The sequence below is a fragment of the Dendrobates tinctorius genome, unplaced genomic scaffold (assembly GCF_039654945.1).
Source record: "Dendrobates tinctorius isolate UK_male_01 unplaced genomic scaffold, ASM3965494v1 ptg000031l, whole genome shotgun sequence".
Taxonomy (NCBI): Eukaryota; Metazoa; Chordata; class Amphibia; order Anura; family Dendrobatidae; genus Dendrobates; species Dendrobates tinctorius.
The window spans coordinates 19,928,586-19,949,404 of NW_027361699.1; the positions used below are offsets into that span (position 1 = coordinate 19,928,586).

Below are 20,819 nucleotides of genomic sequence, written 5' to 3' on the forward strand. Positions count from 1 at the left end.
CCAAACCATAACCCTAGCACACCCCTAACCCCAACCGTAACCCTAACTTTAGCTCCAACTTTAACTTTAGCCCCAACCCTAACTTTAGCCCCAACCTTAACCCTAACTTTAGCCCTAACGGGAAAATGGAAATAAATACTTTTTTATTTTATTATTGTTCCCTAACTAAGAGGGATTTACTATTTATAGCGGGTTTTTATGTTTGGCAGAAGTCACACACTAAAAGACACTTTATTGCAAAAAATAGTTTTTGCTTCACCACATTTTGAGAGCTATAATTTTTCCATATTTTGGTCCACAGTCATGTGAGGTCTTGTTTCTTGCGGGACGAGTTGACGTTTTTATTGGTACAATTTTTCGGGAACATCTCATTTTTTGATCGCTTTTTATTCCGATTTTTCGGAGACAGAATGAGCAAAAACCATCAATTCATGAATTTATTTTGGGGAGGCGTTTACACCGTTCCACGTGTGGTAAAATTGATAAGGGAGTTTTATTCTTCGGATCAGTACGATTACAGGGATACCTCATTTATATTTTTTTATGTTTTGGCGCTTTTATATAATAAAAACTATTTTATAGAAAAAATAATTGTTTTTGCATCACTTTATTCTGACAGCTATAACGTTTTTATTTCTTAGCTGATGACGCTGTATGGCGGCTCATTTTTTGCAGGACAAGATGATGTTTTCAGCAGTACCATGTTTATTTATATCCGTCTTTTTGATAGCATGTTATTCCACTTTTTGTTCAGTGGTATGCTGATAAAGCATTTTTTTTTATGGGGTTCAATAAAGGGGTTAACTAGTGGGTTAACTTGTTAAACTGTAAAGCGCTACGGAATATGTTGGCGCTATATAAAGATTATTATTAGTGGGCCAGTTTTATAGGTCGGGTTGTTACGGACGCAGCAATACTAACCATGTGTACTTTTAGTGTTTAAATTTTTTTTTCATTCAAATATTTATTTAGTGATCAAATAAAAATTGATTTTTAATTTTTTTTTTTTTTACATTTATTTAAATTTTTTTTAATTTCATTCTAAGTTTTACACCTTGTCCCACTATGGGACATTTTGTGCAGGTTGATCGCTTCTATAGCATGCAGATCTGCATGCTATAGAAGCTGTCAGCGCTGCAGTTTCTATTACACTGACCTGAGAGACTTCCAGGTCATCACTGCGCATGACAGGAAGTCTCTCAGGTCCGGAGACTCGGATGTCTTCATGACGACATCGGGTCACCATGGCAGCGATCGGGACCCCGCGTCATGCCATGGGGTCTCCGATCCAAAGGCAGAGGAGCTGTCACCGAAACGCTGCGATCTTGTTGGATTGCAGTTTTCCGGGGGGGTTGAGAGGTTAAAGTGCCGGGAGCGGTCTGTGACCGCTCCTGGAGCTTAGTGCCGGGTGTCAGCTGTGGGAATCAGTTGACACGCGGCCACGATCAGCTGCGCTGCCCCGTGAGGGCAGATGATCGCCCATGATGTACTATCCCGTCCATGGGAATTAAGCAAAAAAGGTTAATATACACTCTGCACCCCATCTTGACTAACTTTTTCCAAATTTATTAAAAAAGAAAAACTGAAATATCACATGGTCATAAGTATTTAGACCCTTTACTCATTATTGAGTAGAAGCATCCTTTTGAGCTAGTACAGCCATGAGTCTTCTTGGGAATGTTGCAACAAGTTTTTCACATCTGGATTTGTGAATGCTCTGCCATTCTTCCTTGCATATCTTCTCCAGTTCCGTCAGGTTGAATGGTGAACGTTGGTGGACAGCCATTTTCCAGTCTCTCCAGAGATGCTCAATTGGGTTTAGGTAGGGCACTGGCTGGGCCAGTTAAGAAAGGTCACAGAGTGGTTCTGAAGCCACTCCTTTGTTATTTTAGCGGTTTGCTTAGGGTCATTGTCTTTTTGGAAGGTGAACCTTCAGCCAAGTCTGAAATCCAGAGCACTCTGGAAGAGGTTTTCATCCAGGATATCTCTGTACTTGGCTGCATTCATGTTTCCTTCAATGGCAACCAGTCGTCCTGTCCCTGCTGCTGAAAAACACCCCCATAGCATGATGCTGCCACCACGTTTCACTGTTGGGATTGTATTGGGCAGGTGATGAGCAGTGCCTGGTTTTCTCCACACATACCCCTTAGAATCATCACCAAAAAGTTCTATCTTTGTGCCATAAGACCAAAGAATCTTATTTCTCATAGTCTGGGAGTTCTTCATGTGTTTTTTAGCAAACTCTATGCAGACTTTAACATGTCTTGCACTGAGGAGATGCTTCTGTCGGGCCACTCTGCCATAAAGGCCCGACTGATGGAGGGATGCAGCGATAGTTGACTTTGTGGAACTTTCTCCCACTTCCCTACTGCATGTGTGGAGCTCAGCCACAGTGATCTTGGGGTTCTTCTTTACCTCTCTCACCAAGACCCTTCTCCCATGATTCCTCAGTTTGGCTGGATGACCAGGTTTAGTAAGACTTCTGGTGGTCCCTATCTTCTTCCATTTAAGGATTATGGAGGCCACTGTGCTCTTAGGAACCTTGAGTACTGCAGAAATTCTTTTGTAACCTTGGCCAGATCTGTGCCTTGCCACAATTCTGTCTCTGAGCTCTTTGGCCAGTTCCTTTGACCTCATGATTCTCATTTGGTCTGACATGCACTGTGAGCTGTAAGGTCTAGACAGGTTACAAATGAAGTCCTATCAGTTTAATTAAACACAGCTGGACTCCAATGAAGGAGTAGAACCATCTCAAGGAAGATCAAAAGGAAATGGACAGCTTGTGACTTAAATATGAGTGTCTGAGCAAAGGGTCTGAATACTTATGACTATGTGATAGTTCAGTTTTTCTTTTTTAATAAATTTGCAAAATGTCTACATTTCTGTTTTGTTCAGTCAAGATGGGGTGCAGAGTGAACATTAATGAGAAAAAATACATGAACTCTTTTGAATTTACCAAATGGATGCAATGAAACAGAGTGAAACATTTAAAGGGGTCTGAATACTTTCCGTACCCATTGTATACTTTGTTCGTGGGACAACCCCTTTAAAAGCACTGAATATACAACACACTTCTTTCCAGCAAACTAGCTACAGTATGCAATAAGTCTGTTGAATGAAATGTGTCAGGTAAGAAAAAAGGCCTTTAAAGGGGTTGTCTGGTTAAAACAAGTTATCACTTCTCGATTGGCTGGGGTCTACCCAATGTGTGACCTATGCTCCATTCTTTCGGAATAGGACTGCTGAGCTCTGTGCTTGGCTTTTCCGGCAGTCCCACAGGAAATGAACAGAGCGGCCACCTGCCTACCTGCCTCACCATTTTGTAACAGAGATTAAAGTTTCCCATCTGGGATAAAAGTTTCCTGATCTGTAGATAGGTGATGACTGGTTACCTTTCCCCAATCTCTTTGGCTCTCAGTGCTGGCCGATGGCATCTTTGCCTTCTTCTTACTTTGCTTCAGTTTTTCTCCAGCTTTCACCACCTCAGTCGAATCATTTTTGCAAGAAGGACAATACCTGAAAGCAGATTTGTCTTGTGAAATTAAAAAAAAATGCAAAACAACGTTTAAGTAGATAAATTATCGCATTTAAATCTATTTATCTATTATGTATTTTAACTACAGTACATTCCATGACACAAACATAAAAGGAAGCATGAGCTTTATAACATTTTCTTTCACTAGTTAAAAGTAAGCTCTACAAAACACTAAATGCTTTGGAGCCCTTATCCTTACCCATCTGATGTTTCCAATCTATTCCTTATTTCAGGTTAATTTCTCTGTCACCTAAACCTCACAAATTAGCTTAAATCAAGAACAATGCATAGCTAAATACATCCTTATGGACTTCAAAATAAGGATTATATTCTTCTATATAGGCTGTGAACCAATTTCCATAAATGCTCCCAGTAGTGTCAAAACTAGGCAATAGCTATTGTGTCCGCCATACTAATACAAATTCACAAACATCACTTCCATACCTGTGTAAGGAGCATGCACATTTCACTCCCACCAATATACAATTTCAAGAGTCTCTCTTTAAACAGGAAAGAATTAAAAGAAATTAAATAATAATAATAATAATAATAATAATAATAATAAAAAGAGCATGAAACAAAGAACTTGCCAGTCTTCATCTTCAGGAATCTTGGACAGCGGAGGATTTAGGCAGTATATGTGGTAAGCCATATTGCATTCATCACATAAAAGTTGCATATGTGCATCCTGCTTTCCGCCACATAAATAACATGAGCAAAAACGGCATTCTGCATTGGGGTCTGCCTTGCAATGTTTACATTCTGGACCACTCTTCCCTTTAAAAATAAATAATAATAATCAGGTAAACCTCACTGTTTGGCTAGTGATTTTAGTTCTTTAATGAAATTCAATACATTTATGTGAAAAAAAACAAAAAAACAAAACACGCATGCAACAGAAAATAATTGCAATTATCAGCGTGAAAGTGTTGGTTTCCTGTTTTTGCAAAAGGTATGTCTCGCATGTTTGTGTGTGCATCAATTTTAAAGGAAAACGGTCATTAGATTCATGTTGCTGAAAAAAACGAACAGCATAAATTATAGGCTGGCTGTGTTAATGCGGCCAACCCTGCAGTCTTTCAGAAAAAAGTTTGAAAAGCCGGCTGGGAAATTTAGGGAGAGAAAGCCCTCTGCTGGCTTCTTGCCACTCTGCCTTAGTTAATTGACAGGTCTCTCCCATAGGTGTACATGGAGACCTGTCAATTAACTGGAGCGAGGTGTGGAGAAGCCAGATGGAGACGTCATCGTAGTATTCAGGTCTTTTCAAACTATGCTTTCTTTGAAACGCTGCAGTATTTTAGAGGAAAACATAGCAGGCTGTCATCTTGCAGGCAGGTTCCGATTCATCCTGCTCTTGGTTCAGGCAGCATAACTAATGACAAGTTCCCTTTAACGACTGAAAGAACGTATTAGAGCTTTTTACTGACTTACTTTTAAAATCTCCATCTCCAGATGACAGAGGATATGCTCCAGGCTTCTCTATCTTGTAGATCTCATCAGGAAAAATAACTTTACAGTCATTAATTGCATCCACAGAACCACTGAAACAAATATAAATCAATTACCATGGAAACTTGCGCTATAGCTAAGGAAAATTCTGAAGAAAGTTTTTTTTCTCATTTTGGAGTTCCTCTAATATTAACCAATATCCACACAAACCTACAATTTAAGTCACCAATTCCTATTTCTTCTACAGAGTACATCTATAAAGATAAATGTATTTAGCTCAGCCACGTCTGTCTCAATTAATGTTTTTTTTTTTTTTTTTTTTAGTCTTGGCAAGTTACTATGGGTCTAAGGCGAACATTTCTCCTTGCGAAGAGTGCCAAGGAATCGCAAGGAGACTTATAGGCTATGTAATCCTCTTCTGGGAATTTAAAAACCCCAAAACATGCGTCTGCAAACAATTTCTGATTTGGTTTCTTATTTTAAAGGTAATCTGTCAGCAGGCTTTTGCTACCTCATCTGAGAGCAGCCTGAGAGACTCTGAATCCAACGATGTATCACTTAGTTTGATGATCTGACGTCATGATATGCACCTAGTGATGAGCGAGTATGCGCGTTGCTGGGGTGGTTTCAGAGTATTTTGGGGTGCTCGGAGATTTAGTTTTCGCTGTCTCAGCTGAATGATTTGTGACTGCTAGACAGGCTGAATACATGTGTGGAATGCCTGTCAGTTAGGGAATTCCTACATGTATTCAGCCTGTCTACAAGTCGCAAATCATGTAGATGAGACAGCGAAAACTAAATCTCCGAGCCCGCCAAAATACTCGGAGATCACCCGAGCATGCTCGGGGAGACCCAAGCAACGATGTTACTTGCCCATCACTATATGCACCAATCCATGTAACTTCATGAAGCAACTCAGTTACTGAGGTCAGAGAATGTGTCAAGGCCTTGCCAGCATGGGAAACTTAGAAAACCAGCAAGGGAATGGCAGAGAGCTACGGCTGCAAACATAGAAGAGTTTGATTTCTTTTTTAACCCCTTTATGATATATGTAAATCCAGCAGCAATACTTGCTGCCATTTTCATGCAGTCACACACACGACATTTCCACAAATTTGGTTTAGCTAGAAGTCGCAAATTTTGGGAAATTCTAAATTAACTAGATTTGTTTAGAATCTATTCGTTCCGCCTCATGAATAATATAGATCCCAAGCAGCCTACTTATTTCAACTTTGGTGAATGTACCCATGGTGACTGACGCATCCTGCTGCAAACTCCATTTTCAGTCATAACTTACCCCAACAAAATCTTGACAAACACTTCTTTATTAGTTCTTGAATTTTCTTTTAAGTCTGTTATTTCTGCGTCAAACCAGAAACCACGTTCCTCTGGCGTTTCAATATTGTAGTTCACCATAACGACAGCACCCACTTTCAGGTCACTCCACTTCAAAGTAGTTCTCGCCCTGGGCCGCAAATTGCTGGTTTCAATTTCTACGATTCCATTTTCAGGATAACTAAGACAAAAGAATTTTAGAAATTGATGAGATAATAAAGGGAATCAGTCAATAGGAGAAACCCTTCTAAGCCATCTATATGGGCATATAGGAAGCTGAATAAACTGATACATTGATATCTGCGATCTGATGTTTTATTCCAGAGAAATATACATTTTTCCTATATGTGAATGAACTCTTCCAAGATATGGGGAGGATGTTGCCTGGAAGAAAACTTTACGCCTTCATGTAAATAAGCACTGGAGGCAGTTACCAGTGTGTGACAAGTAATTAACACAGCATAGAAGGAATTAACTTTGTCTTCTTGCAAACATTTGCTGCAGCTCTCACAGCTCTGCTGCATTGTAACAATATTGCAGCCCTGTCTGTCTGTGAGCTGGAAGTGGAGAGGATCCTGCAGATGTCAAATATAATCACACACAGTTCTGCAGTGAGATCAGGAGAGCAGAGAGCGGCCATTACACATCACACTGGTAACCATTACACATCACACTCCTAACTGCCCCTCATGTAAAACAAGCTCTGGAGGCAGAGTTATGTTCCAGGCACCATCCTCCCCAGAGCGTGGGACAGGTAATTTATGTTAAGTGATAAAAGGTGATTACTCAACAACAAGGTATCTGATAAGACACACAGGTAGAACTTTTTTTCAGCAGTCTATAACCTGTACGCAGATTCTCTTTAAAAATAATAAAAAAATAATGGAATCATGTTTCAAATTACCTAAAGATTTAAGAATAATAACTGGTCATAAATCTCTGTATTGGAGTACCAACTCTTCTGGAATTCCCAGAAAGAAAGTAGATTATGGGAAGTATGAGCAAATCTCTGGGGTAATGATCTTCTGTAAAATATGACCAATCACTGGCTTAGGGGCAAGAAAAGGGTCTGGTCTAGAAGTCTGAGTGGAGGTCTGTGTTAGGCCGGAGTCATACACGTCATATATAAAAAAAAAAAAAAAAAAAAAAAGGTCCGTTTTTCACGGATGAGAATCGCACAAATGTTTCATGAACAGTGATCCGTATGTCATCCGTGTGCAATGCGAGGATGCGAGTTCCTCGCATCTAAGCATCCGTCTCACATCTGTATGGCGAGATTTTTTCCCCGGCCTGCAAAATGGACAAATAATGGATCCCAATGATAGGTTAAAATAGAAAAGAAAGTAAAGAAAGTACAAAAAAAAATTATATATATAATATATATAATTTTTTTTTTCTCTCTCAATTGTCGGTTTCTGTAAAATCATTACAGAGCCCGACATGAAATGACACATGGTTTTACATAGAGTAAACCATTTCATTTAGATTTATGTATGTCTTTGACTAATAATTAGATTAGTGTATGTGTGTAAAATTTGGGATATGTAGGTGTTAATTTAACGGGTACATTCCTGGACAAAAATTGTGTGGGCTCTCGCGGAACTTTCTCCACTAGAGAGGGAAAGCCAGTGACTGATGGCAGATATTAATAGCCTAGGAAGGGACCATGGTCATTGGCCCCCCCCCGGCTACAAAAATCTGCCCTCAGCCACCCCAGATGCAGTCCATCTGAAGGAGTTAAATAGTTTACAACCGGGAGCGGTGCCAATGCTACCGGCCCGGCTGGAAACCACGGTGGAATGAAGGAAAACCTGTCTGTGCAGGCGCCCCGGCTGACCGGAGATGAACGGATTAGCGTGGGAAAGTTTCTGAACATTTTCCCACACTCCCGAGTTAACCTCAGGTCATCAAGGTATCATGTTATTCAGAATCCTGTAACCTACATGCCTATATAGACAGCTTAGGAGGGTTGAACCTACTGATAGATTCCGTTTAAGAGTACTGTTCAATTTCCTCATAGTTTGTCTAATGTGACTTTCCCAATTTCATTATAAAATCCATCATAAATGGTAGCTCATAGGTTACTGCAGTTAAATTGTATCTCCCTTTTTTTTTACTACATTGTATGAGCCTACTGTAGCCCTAGCATACTAATGCAACATGTTTCTTCTAGAGCCACGTCTGTGCTGCTGCCCAACTTTGGAGTAGTTTACTACAGATTCTTTTTCATTACCATGGAAACTGTTCTTTCCAGGTTTTAATTACAATAATGACAATAAAAAAATACAGTTTAAAGCTTAACTAGTTATAGTATTTATCTACAACTGTAACAAGCAAATAGATTATTATTTATTTACAAAAACAAAAAAAAATTGGTTCTGCCTATAAATAATCAGTAACAAAGATACCATAAGTAGCAGCTGGCTTCAAGCCAAGTGGGCGGTAAATGTGACTGCAGTCAAAGATCAGAGTGTGGAATTACAGTTTTCTTACTGTGTAAAGAACGATGACTGACCCCCGAGCTACCAATTTGGCTGTAAGCGAGGGGCTGCAGCAAGCCAAACATCCAGGTACACTGCTGAATATGTTTAGAATAGTTTTTACCTGCAGACGACCACTGTGTCTACAGGTGAACACCCTTTTCTTTTGCGACAGGGCCCATTTAGAGTTCATACTGCCTTGCAATGAAAATCGGACAAATGCAATCCAATTAAAAATCGGATTGCATTGGGACCAATGTTTATTCTATCATTGTGTGTTCATCTGCGTTTTTTTTTTTTATTTTACACACCAATGTCCTTAGAAAACAAGGTAATTCAGCAGCCGCGTACAGTAATATCACAGAGGGTCCCGACAGGAAACAATAGATAGATAAAATACCAAATACACACATAGAATAGATATAGAGATGTCAGTAACATACAGTGCGGGAAAAAAAGTATGAAAGTATGCTAAATAAATCTTGCCAAATCAGACAAGGCGATTTTCAGGATTTGTTTTCTCATTTTGACTCATAGTTGTGGTCTACCAATGAAGTCAATTACAGGCCTCTCTCATTTTTTTAAGTGGGAAGACTTGCACAATTGGTGGCTAACTAAATACTTTTTTCCCCACTGTATACTATTAGTACAGTGCGTGTGCAAGCTACTATACATGTATTTAATTATTAAAAGATTATTTCTCTGAAAAAAATGGTGTGGGCTCCCGCGTAATTTTCTCAACTAGCAGAGGGAAAGCTGATGGCTGGAGGCAGATGTTTATAGCATGGGAGGGGGGGGGGGTAATACCCATGGAGCTTCCAAGGCTATTAATATCAGCTCACAGCTGTATACTTAGCATTAACTGGCTATTAAAATGGGCGACCCCCCCCCCCCCTCCAAAAAAAATAAAAAATGACGTAGGGTCCCCCTGTAAATAACAACCAGCAAAGGCTATGCAGACAGCTGTGGGCTGATATTAATAGCCTAGGAATGTGTCATACTTACAGCATCATCCATTCTACTGAAGCCAAGAGAATAAAAAAAAAGAAAAAAAAAAACAACAACAATATTCCTCACTTGTTCAGTGCCAATTAACTCACTTCACCTAACTGATGTCAACGTGCCATCCCACGGCGCCTCAGTCCTACATGCACAGTCAGTCGGGAAGATTTATTTAACACAATTTATGCAACAGCCCTTCTCTGACTCATGGAGCTACATATGCTTAACAACTACTGTGTCACAGTTGAGACACAGGTCTTGATAACTGTTTCCTCAGACTGAAACCAGTCCTTACACGAGACTAGGATGGGCTGTTTGTATTATAGTACTTGACAAGGGACATTATTTTACATTCTTGGAGAACCCTTTTTCTGGAATTCACTAAGAAAACTGAAGAAAAACAATATATATATATTTTTTATAACAGTGAAGATATCTTTAAACAGCACAAGACTTACTCGTCATATTTTATAAAATAAGTTACATCTTCATCATCCACATAGTCTGAGTAAGAAGTAGAAGGGGTTGTATCTGCAACATCAGCGTTCTCTCTGGAATGTTCTGGACTTAAACTTCCATTGGTCCCTTTCCATGAGTGTCCACCTTTAACATGAGCCTTGCCATTTTTGTGTCCCTTCGTGGCTCTGGTAACATTTTCAACATGTGCTTCAAACCAAGATCCAATAGTTACATCACGAACATCAACTAGCTCGTTGATCTAGAAATGAGCAAAAAATAAAGTGAAAACAATGCATGTAAATGTTGCAATGTGAGGTTCTGCTTACACTATCAAAAAAGACTCTTGTCAACAGTCTTGGTAGATTTGATAGAAAGAATAGCTATGCACATGGGAAACCAATACAAAATTGAAGAACACCATTATAAGTGAATGGATCGTTTGTTTACCACTGGTATTCATCACACAACAGATTTACATTGTAATTTCCATTAAAAGCAGCCTAAAACCCTCAGCCAAATCCGCAAACATTCACAAGCTCGGCCAATACCCCGATGTAACGGACCCTAAGACAGATGATTTGGGGGACGTGGTATATCAGACTAATGATCTTATTATCCTCCACCAGAGATGTCAGGCAGCAGCTCCCTCAGAGATTGCATTCAGCAATGCAAGCACTGCTTTGTATGGGGGAGCTAGGTGAAATAGACAGTAGAACCATTGTTTGGCTGACAGTAGTGATGAGCAAACATGCTAGGATAAGGTGTTATTAGAGCATGCTAGGGTGCTAACAGACTGTCTTTGTCGTTCTCGAAAAATATGTTTGAGTTCCTGCACTTGTATGTCTCGCGGCTGTTCGACAGTCGCAACACATTCAGGGATTACCCAACTATCATAAATAAAATGTTAATTTCTAATACTTGGCAGAGAATCCTTTGCATGCAAGGACTGTCTAAAGTCCGGAAGCCATGAACATCACCAAACACTGGGCTTCCTTCTTGACTTCCCATTGCAGAATATTCCAGTTCTTTGCCTTAAACTCCTGGGTTTTCTTTTACAGTATGTTTTGGGTCATTTTCCATTTGTAGTGTGAAATGCCATCCAATCAACTTTGCTGCACTTGGTTGAATCTGAGCAGAAAGTATCACCCTGTACACTTTAGAATTCATCCAGTTGCTTCGGTCTTCAGTCACATCATCAACAAACACTAGAGATCCAGCGAAATTAGAAGCCATGCACGCCTATACCATCACCCTGCCTCCACCATACAGTTGTGGCCAAAAGTATTGACACCCCTGCAATTCTGCAGATAATACTCAGTTTCTTCCTGAAAATGATTGCAAACACAAATTCTTTGTTATTATTATCTTCATTTAATTTGTCTTAAATGAAAAAACACAAAGAATTGTCCTAAAGTCAAATTGAATATAATTCCACACCAAACATAAAAAAGAGGGTGGACAAAAGTATTGGCACTGTTCGAAAAATCATGTGATGCTTCTCTAATTTGTGTAATTAACAGCACCAACAGCACCAGCTGTAACTTACCTGTGGCACCTAACAGGTGTTGGCAATAACTAAATCACACTTGCAGCCAGTTGACATGGATTAAAGTTGACTCAACCTCTGTCCTTGTGTGTACCACATTGAGGATGGAGAAAAGAAAGAAGACCAAAGAACTGTCTGAGGACTTGAGAAACCAAATTGTGAGGAAGCACAAGGCTACAAGTCCATCTCCAAAGACCTGAATGTTCCTGTGGCTACCGTGCGCAGTGTCATCAAGAAGTTTAAAGCCCATGGCCCTGTGGCTAACCTCCCTAGATGTGGACGGAAAGGAAAAATTGACAAGAGATTTCAACGCAAGATTGTGCGGATGTTAGATAAAGATCCTCGACTAACATCCAAACAAGTTCAAGCTGCCCTGCAGTCCGAGGGTACAACAGTGTCAACCCGTACTATCCGTCAGCGTCTGAATGAAAAGGGACTGGATGGTAGGAGACCCAGGAAGACCCCACTTCTTACCCCGAGACATAAAAAAGCCACGCTGGAGTTTGCCAAAACTTACCTGAAAAAGCCTAAAACGTTTTAGAAGAATGTTCTCTGGTCAGATGAGACAAAAGTAGACCTTTTTGGGCAAAGGCATCAACATAGAGTTTACAGGAGAAAAAAAAGAGGCATTCAAAGAAAAGAACACGGTCCCTACAGTCAAACATTGCGGAGGTTCCCTGATGCTTTGGGGTTGCTTTGCTGCCTCTGGCACTGGACTGCTTGACCGTGTGCATGGCATTATGAAGTCAGAAGACTACCAACAAATTTTGCAGCATAATGTAGGGCCCAGTGTGAGAAAGCTGGGTCTCCCTCAGAGGTCATGGGTCTTCCAGCAGGACAATGACCCAAAACACACTTCAAAAAGCACTAGAAAATGGTTTGAGAGAAAGCACTGGAGACTTCTAAGGTGGCCAGCAATGAGTCCAGACCTGAATCCCATAGAACACCTGTGGAGAGATCGAAAAATGGCAGTTTGGAGAAGGCACCCTTCAAATATCAGGGACCTGGAGCAGTTTGCCAAAGAAGAATGGTCTAAAATTCCAGCAGAGCATTGTAAGAAACTCATTGATGGTTACCGGAAGCGGTTGGTCGCAGTTATTTTGGCTAAAGGTTGTGCAACCAAGTATTAGGCTGAGGGTGCCAATACTTTTGTCTGGCCCATTTTTGGAGTTGTGTGTGAAATGATCAATGTTTTGCTTTTAGCTTCATTCTCTTTTGTGTTTTTTCATTTAAGACAAATTAAATGAAGATAATAACACCAAAGAATTTGTGTTTGCAATCATTTTCAGGAAGAAACTGAGTATTATCTGACAGAATTGCAGGGTGTCAATACTTTTGGCCACAACTGTATTTTACAAACAATGCGGTGGTGCTTTTGTTCATGAGCGGTTCCAAGCCTTCTCTGTATTTTCTTGTTTCCATCATTCTGCTACATTTTGATTTTAGTTTCATCTGTCCAAGGGATGTTTTCCAGAACTGGACTGGCAACTTTAGATGCTAGTTTTTGGTGAAGTCTAATCTAGCCTATTATATATTTGTTCTTATAAAGTTCTCGCTTTGTGGTAGACTTCTTCACTTTGGGTCTTGTGAAGGGACTTTTCGTCACCATGCAAGGGATTCTGTAATCATCCACCCCTGTTGTCTTTCGTTCCCAAGCTCACCAGTTCGCTTTATTTTGCAGAATTTAACTGTTATGTTTCTCTAAAGGATTTCTTTTTTTTTTTAGCCAAACGATGTCTGTTCCTCTTCCACTGAGAGTTCCTTTGATCACGTTGTGGGTTCACAGCAACAGCTTGCAAATGTAAGTGCCACACCTGGAATCAGCTCCTGATCCTTTACCTGCTTAACAGATGATGGATTCATGAGGGAAAAGCCCAAGCAGCCAATTGAAGTGTTTTTGAGATAATTGTCCAATTATCTCTGGTCCCATCAAAAATAGGCAGTCACATAATAAAAAGCTGTAATTCCTAAAAAGTTACTGCAAATTGGATATGAATAGCCTTAAATTAAAGCATAGTCTACAGTTGAAGCTCAATTTATTTAACTGTATCTAGAATATGTTGAGATAAACAGTTAAAATACCAAAACTTCTCACAGTCCAAATATTTCTGACCCTAACTATGTTCTATAGGACCTACAGTATGTAGTTCAGACATTACAAAAAAAAAGGCATTTATAAGTCAAATTTATAGCTGAAAAGATTAAAATAACTGGGTCTGATTTACAATGAAACATGAAGGTTACATGATGAACAAAACATGCATATTATTTTTTTTTTTTTTACAATATTGCACCATATATAATAGAGTATGCATTATAAGGCTATGTTCACACAAAAGCATACCATTGTGGAAAAAGTATGCCAGATACAATTAACAAATACCCAATTAGGATGTAATGGGCCTGCCAAAAGTACTATATTTATCAGAAATTAATGCAAAATTAAACAAACTGGCAAATTTTGTTTTTTGCTGCAATCTACACACGGAATTTCCTCTAACATAACTACTAAACTCAACTGTATTCAGCCCTCCTGCAGCCAGAAGTAATGGAAAAATAGAACAAAGGGCTGCACTCGAAAAAAAATGCAAATGGCTTATATTACAGCAGATTGCAGCTTATAGGGGATGCCTGCAGGCATTTCATTTTGCAACTCTGTTTCCTGTCATTTTTACCTTCAGGATAGGCTGCCACAGACAGTATTTGTGAAGGCTATGTGGGAAACCAAACTAGATGCACTAGGATCATTTCAGAAATTTGCATTCATAAAGCATGCACATTTCCGTGCTCGGTTACAGACTCTATTCAACTGCAGGAATCAATGGTTCCATAGAATGTTCGGGCAGTATAATTCGGGATGCTAATAGGTCCAAACATGGATCCATGACCCGACTATAAATGCCAAGTGAGGACAGGCCCTTAACGTTATAATGAAAAGTAAATAATTTTCATACAGGTGATTTTTCATCAAGATTTCTATATTTGTTCAACAATTCCCTTAGTGTAGTTAAATGGGTTGTTCACTACTAGAGAACACCTTACAAAATACTAAAGTAGCCCAGATAAGAAAAAACACACACACACCTTCCGGACAAGTGCCATTCCAACAGGACTGAAACAGTGTCATCTGGCAGTCATGTGAAAAGGTTTGGGAGCTAAAAACCATCAGCGGCCGCCGACAGGCTGCTGCCTTCACAGTTCCGTCCGATGAAAATTTCATGGCTGCAGCCAATCAGTGGCAGATGATCGTCTGCAGCCCTCATGTAACATTATAATGTTAAGTAACAGCTGGGAGACATAGCGCTGACATCACTGGAATAGTGCCAGTCTGGGTGGTGTTTTTTATTTTATAACAAAGGGGTTGTCCACTTTAACCTACTTTTTGATGGATTGTCTGATGGCAGCATACAGTAGTGACAGACATGTTTATTTCATTTGCCTACTAAATGTTAACCACTTCGATTATTTAGATGAGCCAATATGTGGTGAAAGTTCATAAAACGCTCAATCCCAATTATCAGCCTATTTGACCATGCAAGTGATCACCCAAAAATTGAGCAAAACATACTGTACATTTGTTGGTAATTAGATAGTGTATACCGGCATATAAATCATTATCAGGCGTATATTGTCACCTGTAAAACAGAGAATATGCCGACGGCAACATGATGCTATATCGGGACAGAACAATAGTATTTTTGTTAACCCGTGTAAACGGGTCAGTGAAAGAGTCGATTGGCTAGTATGTATGATCTTGGGGCTCATAGGCAGCTGGAGTTATTTTGTTCATGATGGGCAGACTTCCCACTGCCATCTAGCCACTGATTGACATATTCCTCCCTTTGCAGAGTAAGGCTATGTGCACACGCTGCGGTTCCACAGCGTTTTTTCCGTGCGGAATTGCACCAAATCCGCAAAGGAGTGCTCAAGCAATGTTAATCAATGGGAATCCAGAATTGGTGTGCACAATCTGCAGAAAATTCAGCACATTCGCAGAGTTTTATTTTCAGAAGCTTGTCAATTCTTTTTGCGGATCTGCAGCGTTTCTGCATTCATTGACTGAGTCAGTCAAATCCGCAGCTAAACCGCAGGTGTAAAAATGTTTGTGGATTTGCTGTGGATTTGGGTGCCAAAAACGATGCAGAAAGAAAGAAGAGTGTGTGGGCGGGGGCGTCTGCCTGTAGGCGAGAGTGTCTGTGGGAGGGGGTGCGCGCCTGTAAGTTGGCGGGGGCAGGCGTCTTATCTCTCCAGTAGTGTATCATTGCGTCGCCGTGAGAGGTCACCAGAGTTCATGCTGTCACTTGCAGCACCACTGCGTGAGAAAATTCTCACACAGCGGTGCCATGAAAGCACGAACTCCGGTGAACTCTCAGTGATACACTGCAGGAGCGATTATAATGGTGATTGGACTTAATCGGACAGGGAGTATTTATGTTGGTTTGTTATTTTATTTTTGTTGCAGGAGATAGAGGGATTCGGCAATGCAGTAAATATGGTTAATTAAGATTCAATAAAGGACTTTATTCTGGCTGTGTCTTTATTTACCATAAAACTATAGTGTTAGTAGTGGATAGGTTTCTAATCGACGCTTCTCCATTACTAATCTGTGGGCTTGATATCACCGGACAATACACAGGTGACATCAAGCCCACAAATATTACCCCACTTGCCACCACTACAGGGCAAGTGGGAAGAGTGGGGCTAAGTGCCAGAATTGGTGCATCTATAAGATGTGCCATTTCTGGGGCGGCTGAGAGCTGATGTTTTTAGACTGGGGGGTGCCAATATATATGGCCTCTTCCCAGGCTATTAATATCAGCCCGCAGCTGTCTGCCTAGCCTGGGAAGGGGCCATAGGTATTGGCTCCTACCCAGAACATTAACATCAGCTCTCTGCTGGTTATGAAAATTATGGGTGTTTTTTTATAGAAAAAACAAAAAACAGATATTGTGTTTCATGCAACGTGTGTGTGTGTGTCTTTTATTTGACTCTTTATGTACCATTTTATTAATGAGAGTATCTGCCTGACACATACATAGATATATCAATATATAGATATCTATATATGTCCATGAATGATTTGCTCCAGTAGCCCATTTATCATCAGACTGCCCTGGTTCCTCGACATCTGATGTTGGACCTTGTTAATCGCTGGATCCGACTACCCTACACCTGGTAATAATAATTGGAGCATGCTCAGTTTAAAAAAACGGAATCCGTCACTGGATTCCGTCATTTGCCGGACAGCGATGGATCCTGCGCTCATAGGCTTCCATTATAGCCAATGACGGACGGTGCTGTCCGACTTTTCGACAGAAACAAATAACGTTAATTTGTCCGTCGTCTCTGCCCGACGGACACAAAATTTCCGAAGGATCAAATGAACGACGGACGAAACGTGAGGCCATCCGTTGCTAATACAAGTTTATAAGAAAAAAACCCATCAGTCGCTGGATCCATTTTTTTCTAAAAACGCCAGATTGCGACTGATGGCCTCAAACTGTCCATTTGTAAAAAAGCTGTCAATCAACGGCAGGTATTTGGTTCTCTGTAAAGGGATCTTCACATTAAATAAAAATTCTTATTTGCCACAGAGACTTTTTTTTATTGGAGATGGCCTTCACTGTAACATTCCCACTAAGTGAGCCAACTAGGAAAGAATAGTAGCATAGCAACTTCTACAGGCGAGACACGGGAGCGCTGAACACGGACCATGCACATGTATCACAAACATGAGCTCCACCTAGTATGGCTGGGAGAAGCAGACTAAGCCAAGACGCTGTCTGTGCAGTTACAAATGACTGTGCATTCAATGTTACAGAGCACAAATGTTACACGGACCCCCTTCACAAAAAGACTAAAGTCCCAAGACCTTAAAATAGTTTAAATAAATAAGGACGCTTGCTTCTGGAAGAAGTTCAGGCAAATGCGATCTCGCTATCACTAAAATCCCCATGGCAACTGAATGCTAAATGAGACATGTATAAAGACTAGGAGGCGAGTAGTGTCATTGAAACGCTGCCGCAGTCCGGACTGAATGTTGCTGGAGATTACATACTGTTCCCCTATTATTGAGAGGTGCTCCTTATCATATGGAGACCATAGTTTGTGTAAATACTGGCAAGGATTTGTTAAAAAAAAAAAAAAGTAAAATTTTAGCTCAGCATCAGCGACTGCTTTTCGCCATTTTCTCTCCCTCGTGTGAAAAACCTTTGTTAGCTCGGTTCATTATTTTCACATCTACCAAACTGGAGAAAACGTCAGCATGCTACATTAGCTGCTGCTATCTTCCATGTGTAACGCGGCTCGGACAGTTTTGGACTCAGGCAATCCTTTGTGCATTCTCATTCTCGGTTTTCATATCTAGCCAACGGCTTTCTGCACATCAGCATGCTTCTGAGACAACGGCTTCCGCCATCTTTAGGGAGTCTCTTGCAGCCCGTCTTGCGTTCAGAAAACGAGCTCTGTTTTTTCGCACATTATTGTTCTCATGCCATCATAGACACATTACCAACATGGGTTCAGCCTGGAAATTCAGTTTTAATTGTCATTATAACAAACATTTATACACATAAAAAGGGATAAAATATTAGGATTGCATCGTGACCCTTAAATATAGAGGAGTGTAACAAATAAATCCCAGAGTAGTATTGCTGACAATTGGGCTACATTCACATCCAATTTTTTCCTCCAACAGCACCCAAAGAGAAAAATGGATTTATTCACACATCCAATAAAATCACAGACCCGAATGTGAGATCCACGAGACTCAGAGCATGTCTTAGGCTAGGTTCACATTAGTGTTCGAATCCGCAGCGTATCATCCGCAAACGCATGTTTACGCAGTGTTTATCCGCATCATCTTACAAATGACGCCAAACAACGCTGGGTGTGCATGCGTGTGTAAGCGTTTTAGCATGCGTTTGCGTTGTTTATGCGCATGTGTTCGATGACAGACAAAATGGGCGTCTCATGGGATTTCTGATTACATTTTGAAGAACGCATGTATATCAAACGCATGTGTACGCATATCGTTGCGTACACATGCGTTCCCATAGACAGTAATGAGTTTTTTTGACGCACTCATCTGGATGCGCATGACTGCGCATATTTGACGGATTTTTGCCACTTCCAAAAATGCAACATGTTGCGTTTGCCGGACCCCGCTACACACCGAAAAAGACCCATGCGTACGCAGATGCATGCTAACTGATGCATGCGCATGCCCCTGCGTATACCATGTTAAAGATAGGTACACATGAGGCATACGGATCTATGCAGATGAAACGCTGCGCACACAGACGCAAATATGAAACCAGCCTTATTGTGTTCTGTTTTGCAGATCAGCATCGGCCATTTAAATCTCTGAGACAAGGATGCAAATTCGGAAGGCTTCTGAATTGCTTCCCTTTTGCATCAGCTTCTCATGGATGGGCTGCTTAATGACAAATAAACTCCTTGGAAGGTCACATTTTTATTCATCGGCTTGAGAGCAAGCACACCTCCTCAGTGAAAAAAAACACGAAAGAGAAAGAAATGGGTGCAACTAGGATGGCACCCGAGAGGGGGGGGGAAGAGAGCCAGCTTTTCTCAGGTCACTACACTCACAAGCATGGATGAATCTAACCTTTGCAACAATAGTGCCATACAGGGCTTATGGTAGCTGAAGATTACAGAATGTTCTAAATGATGCAGACTATAAAGAATTAGTAATAATGTACGCAGGGTTAATTTATATTCTTTACAAATTGAGATAAATAATGTCACATATACTAACAGAAATCGACTTTAATTTTAGATTCAGGAACTTTTCAGAATAAGCTGCCGTGTGTACATCCATTAGGAATTCCTGCTCTTTATTTCTTAGTTAGCCCACAGAAGCAGCATGGAGGTAATTAGACAGCAGCACTGATCTGTGTAAATGTGAATACAGCTAAATGGTGAGGCAAAAGACTTGTTAAGCCCCCTGTCACACACTAAGCGACGCACCAGAAATCCCGACAACGATATGACCTGGTCAGGATCGCTGGTGTGTCGCTACATGATCGCTGGTGGCGCGCAGCAATCCTCATTGAAAAAATGACTATATATGGAATGGACAAGGCAACTGTTAGGTGGATTCATAACTGGCTTAGTGATTGGACCCAAAGAGTGGTTGTAAATGGCTGCACATCCAGTTGGAAGAATGTCTCAAGTGGGGTACCACAGGGCTCTGTCCTGGGCCCTGTATTGTTCAACATCTTTGTCAACGATTTAGATGAAGGAATTGAGGGTAAACTGATTAAATTTGCTGATGACACAAAGCTAGGAGGGATAGCTAATACTAGAGAAGAGAGAGAGAGAGAGAGAGGATTCAAAAAGATATAAATAAACTGGAGCAGTGTGCAGCAACTAACAGAATGGGTTTTAGATGGAGGGAAAAAGATGGATTTTTGGTTCTTACCGTAAAATCTTTCTTGGAGCCTTCATTGGGGGACACAGAATACCATGGGTGTATGCTGCTGCTGCTGCTAGGAGGCTGACACTATGCAAAAACAAGAAAGCTGGCTCCTCCCCTGCAGTATACACCCACCGACAGATACCAAGTACCTTAGTTGGTGAGAAACCAGTAGGAGAAGCAATGAAAACTCTAAACATATGTACCAACCCAACAAGGGACTCAAAGACACAACACGGTACAACTTAAACAGGGAGGGTGCTGTGTCTCCCAATGAAGGCTCCAAGAAAGATTTTACGGTAAGAACCAAAAATCCATCTTTCTTTATCGCCTTATTGGGGGACACAGAATACCATGGGACGTTCTAAAGCAGTCCCAAGGGCGGGAACAGCAATAAGGAACGAAAGAACAGGAAGAGCTTAGGTCGGCCGCTGCGCCACCGCCGCCTGCAGGACCTTCCTACCAACGACTGCATCAGACGAGACCTGGGTATGAACCCTGTAGAACCTCGCAAACGAGTGCAAAGACGAACAGGTCGCGGCCCTGCAAATTTGCAAGGCCGAAGCCTGGTGTCGA

At 40.8% G+C, this 20,819-nt stretch overlaps 1 protein-coding gene across 1 annotated transcript in view; it reads right to left on the reverse strand.

The window, feature by feature from the left end:
• Nucleotides 1-20,819, reverse strand: part of UHRF2 (ubiquitin like with PHD and ring finger domains 2) — a 131,953-nt gene that overhangs the window by 41,158 nt on the left and 69,976 nt on the right. The window contains exons 3-7 of the mRNA XM_073572236.1: nucleotides 10,260-10,519; nucleotides 6,282-6,500; nucleotides 4,967-5,076; nucleotides 4,126-4,312; nucleotides 3,393-3,516 (exon numbers count right to left, since the gene is read on the reverse strand). Coding sequence (XP_073428337.1) covers nucleotides 3,393-3,516; nucleotides 4,126-4,312; nucleotides 4,967-5,076; nucleotides 6,282-6,500; nucleotides 10,260-10,519 — 900 coding nt within the window. The remainder of the gene's footprint in view (nucleotides 1-3,392; nucleotides 3,517-4,125; nucleotides 4,313-4,966; nucleotides 5,077-6,281; nucleotides 6,501-10,259; nucleotides 10,520-20,819) is intronic.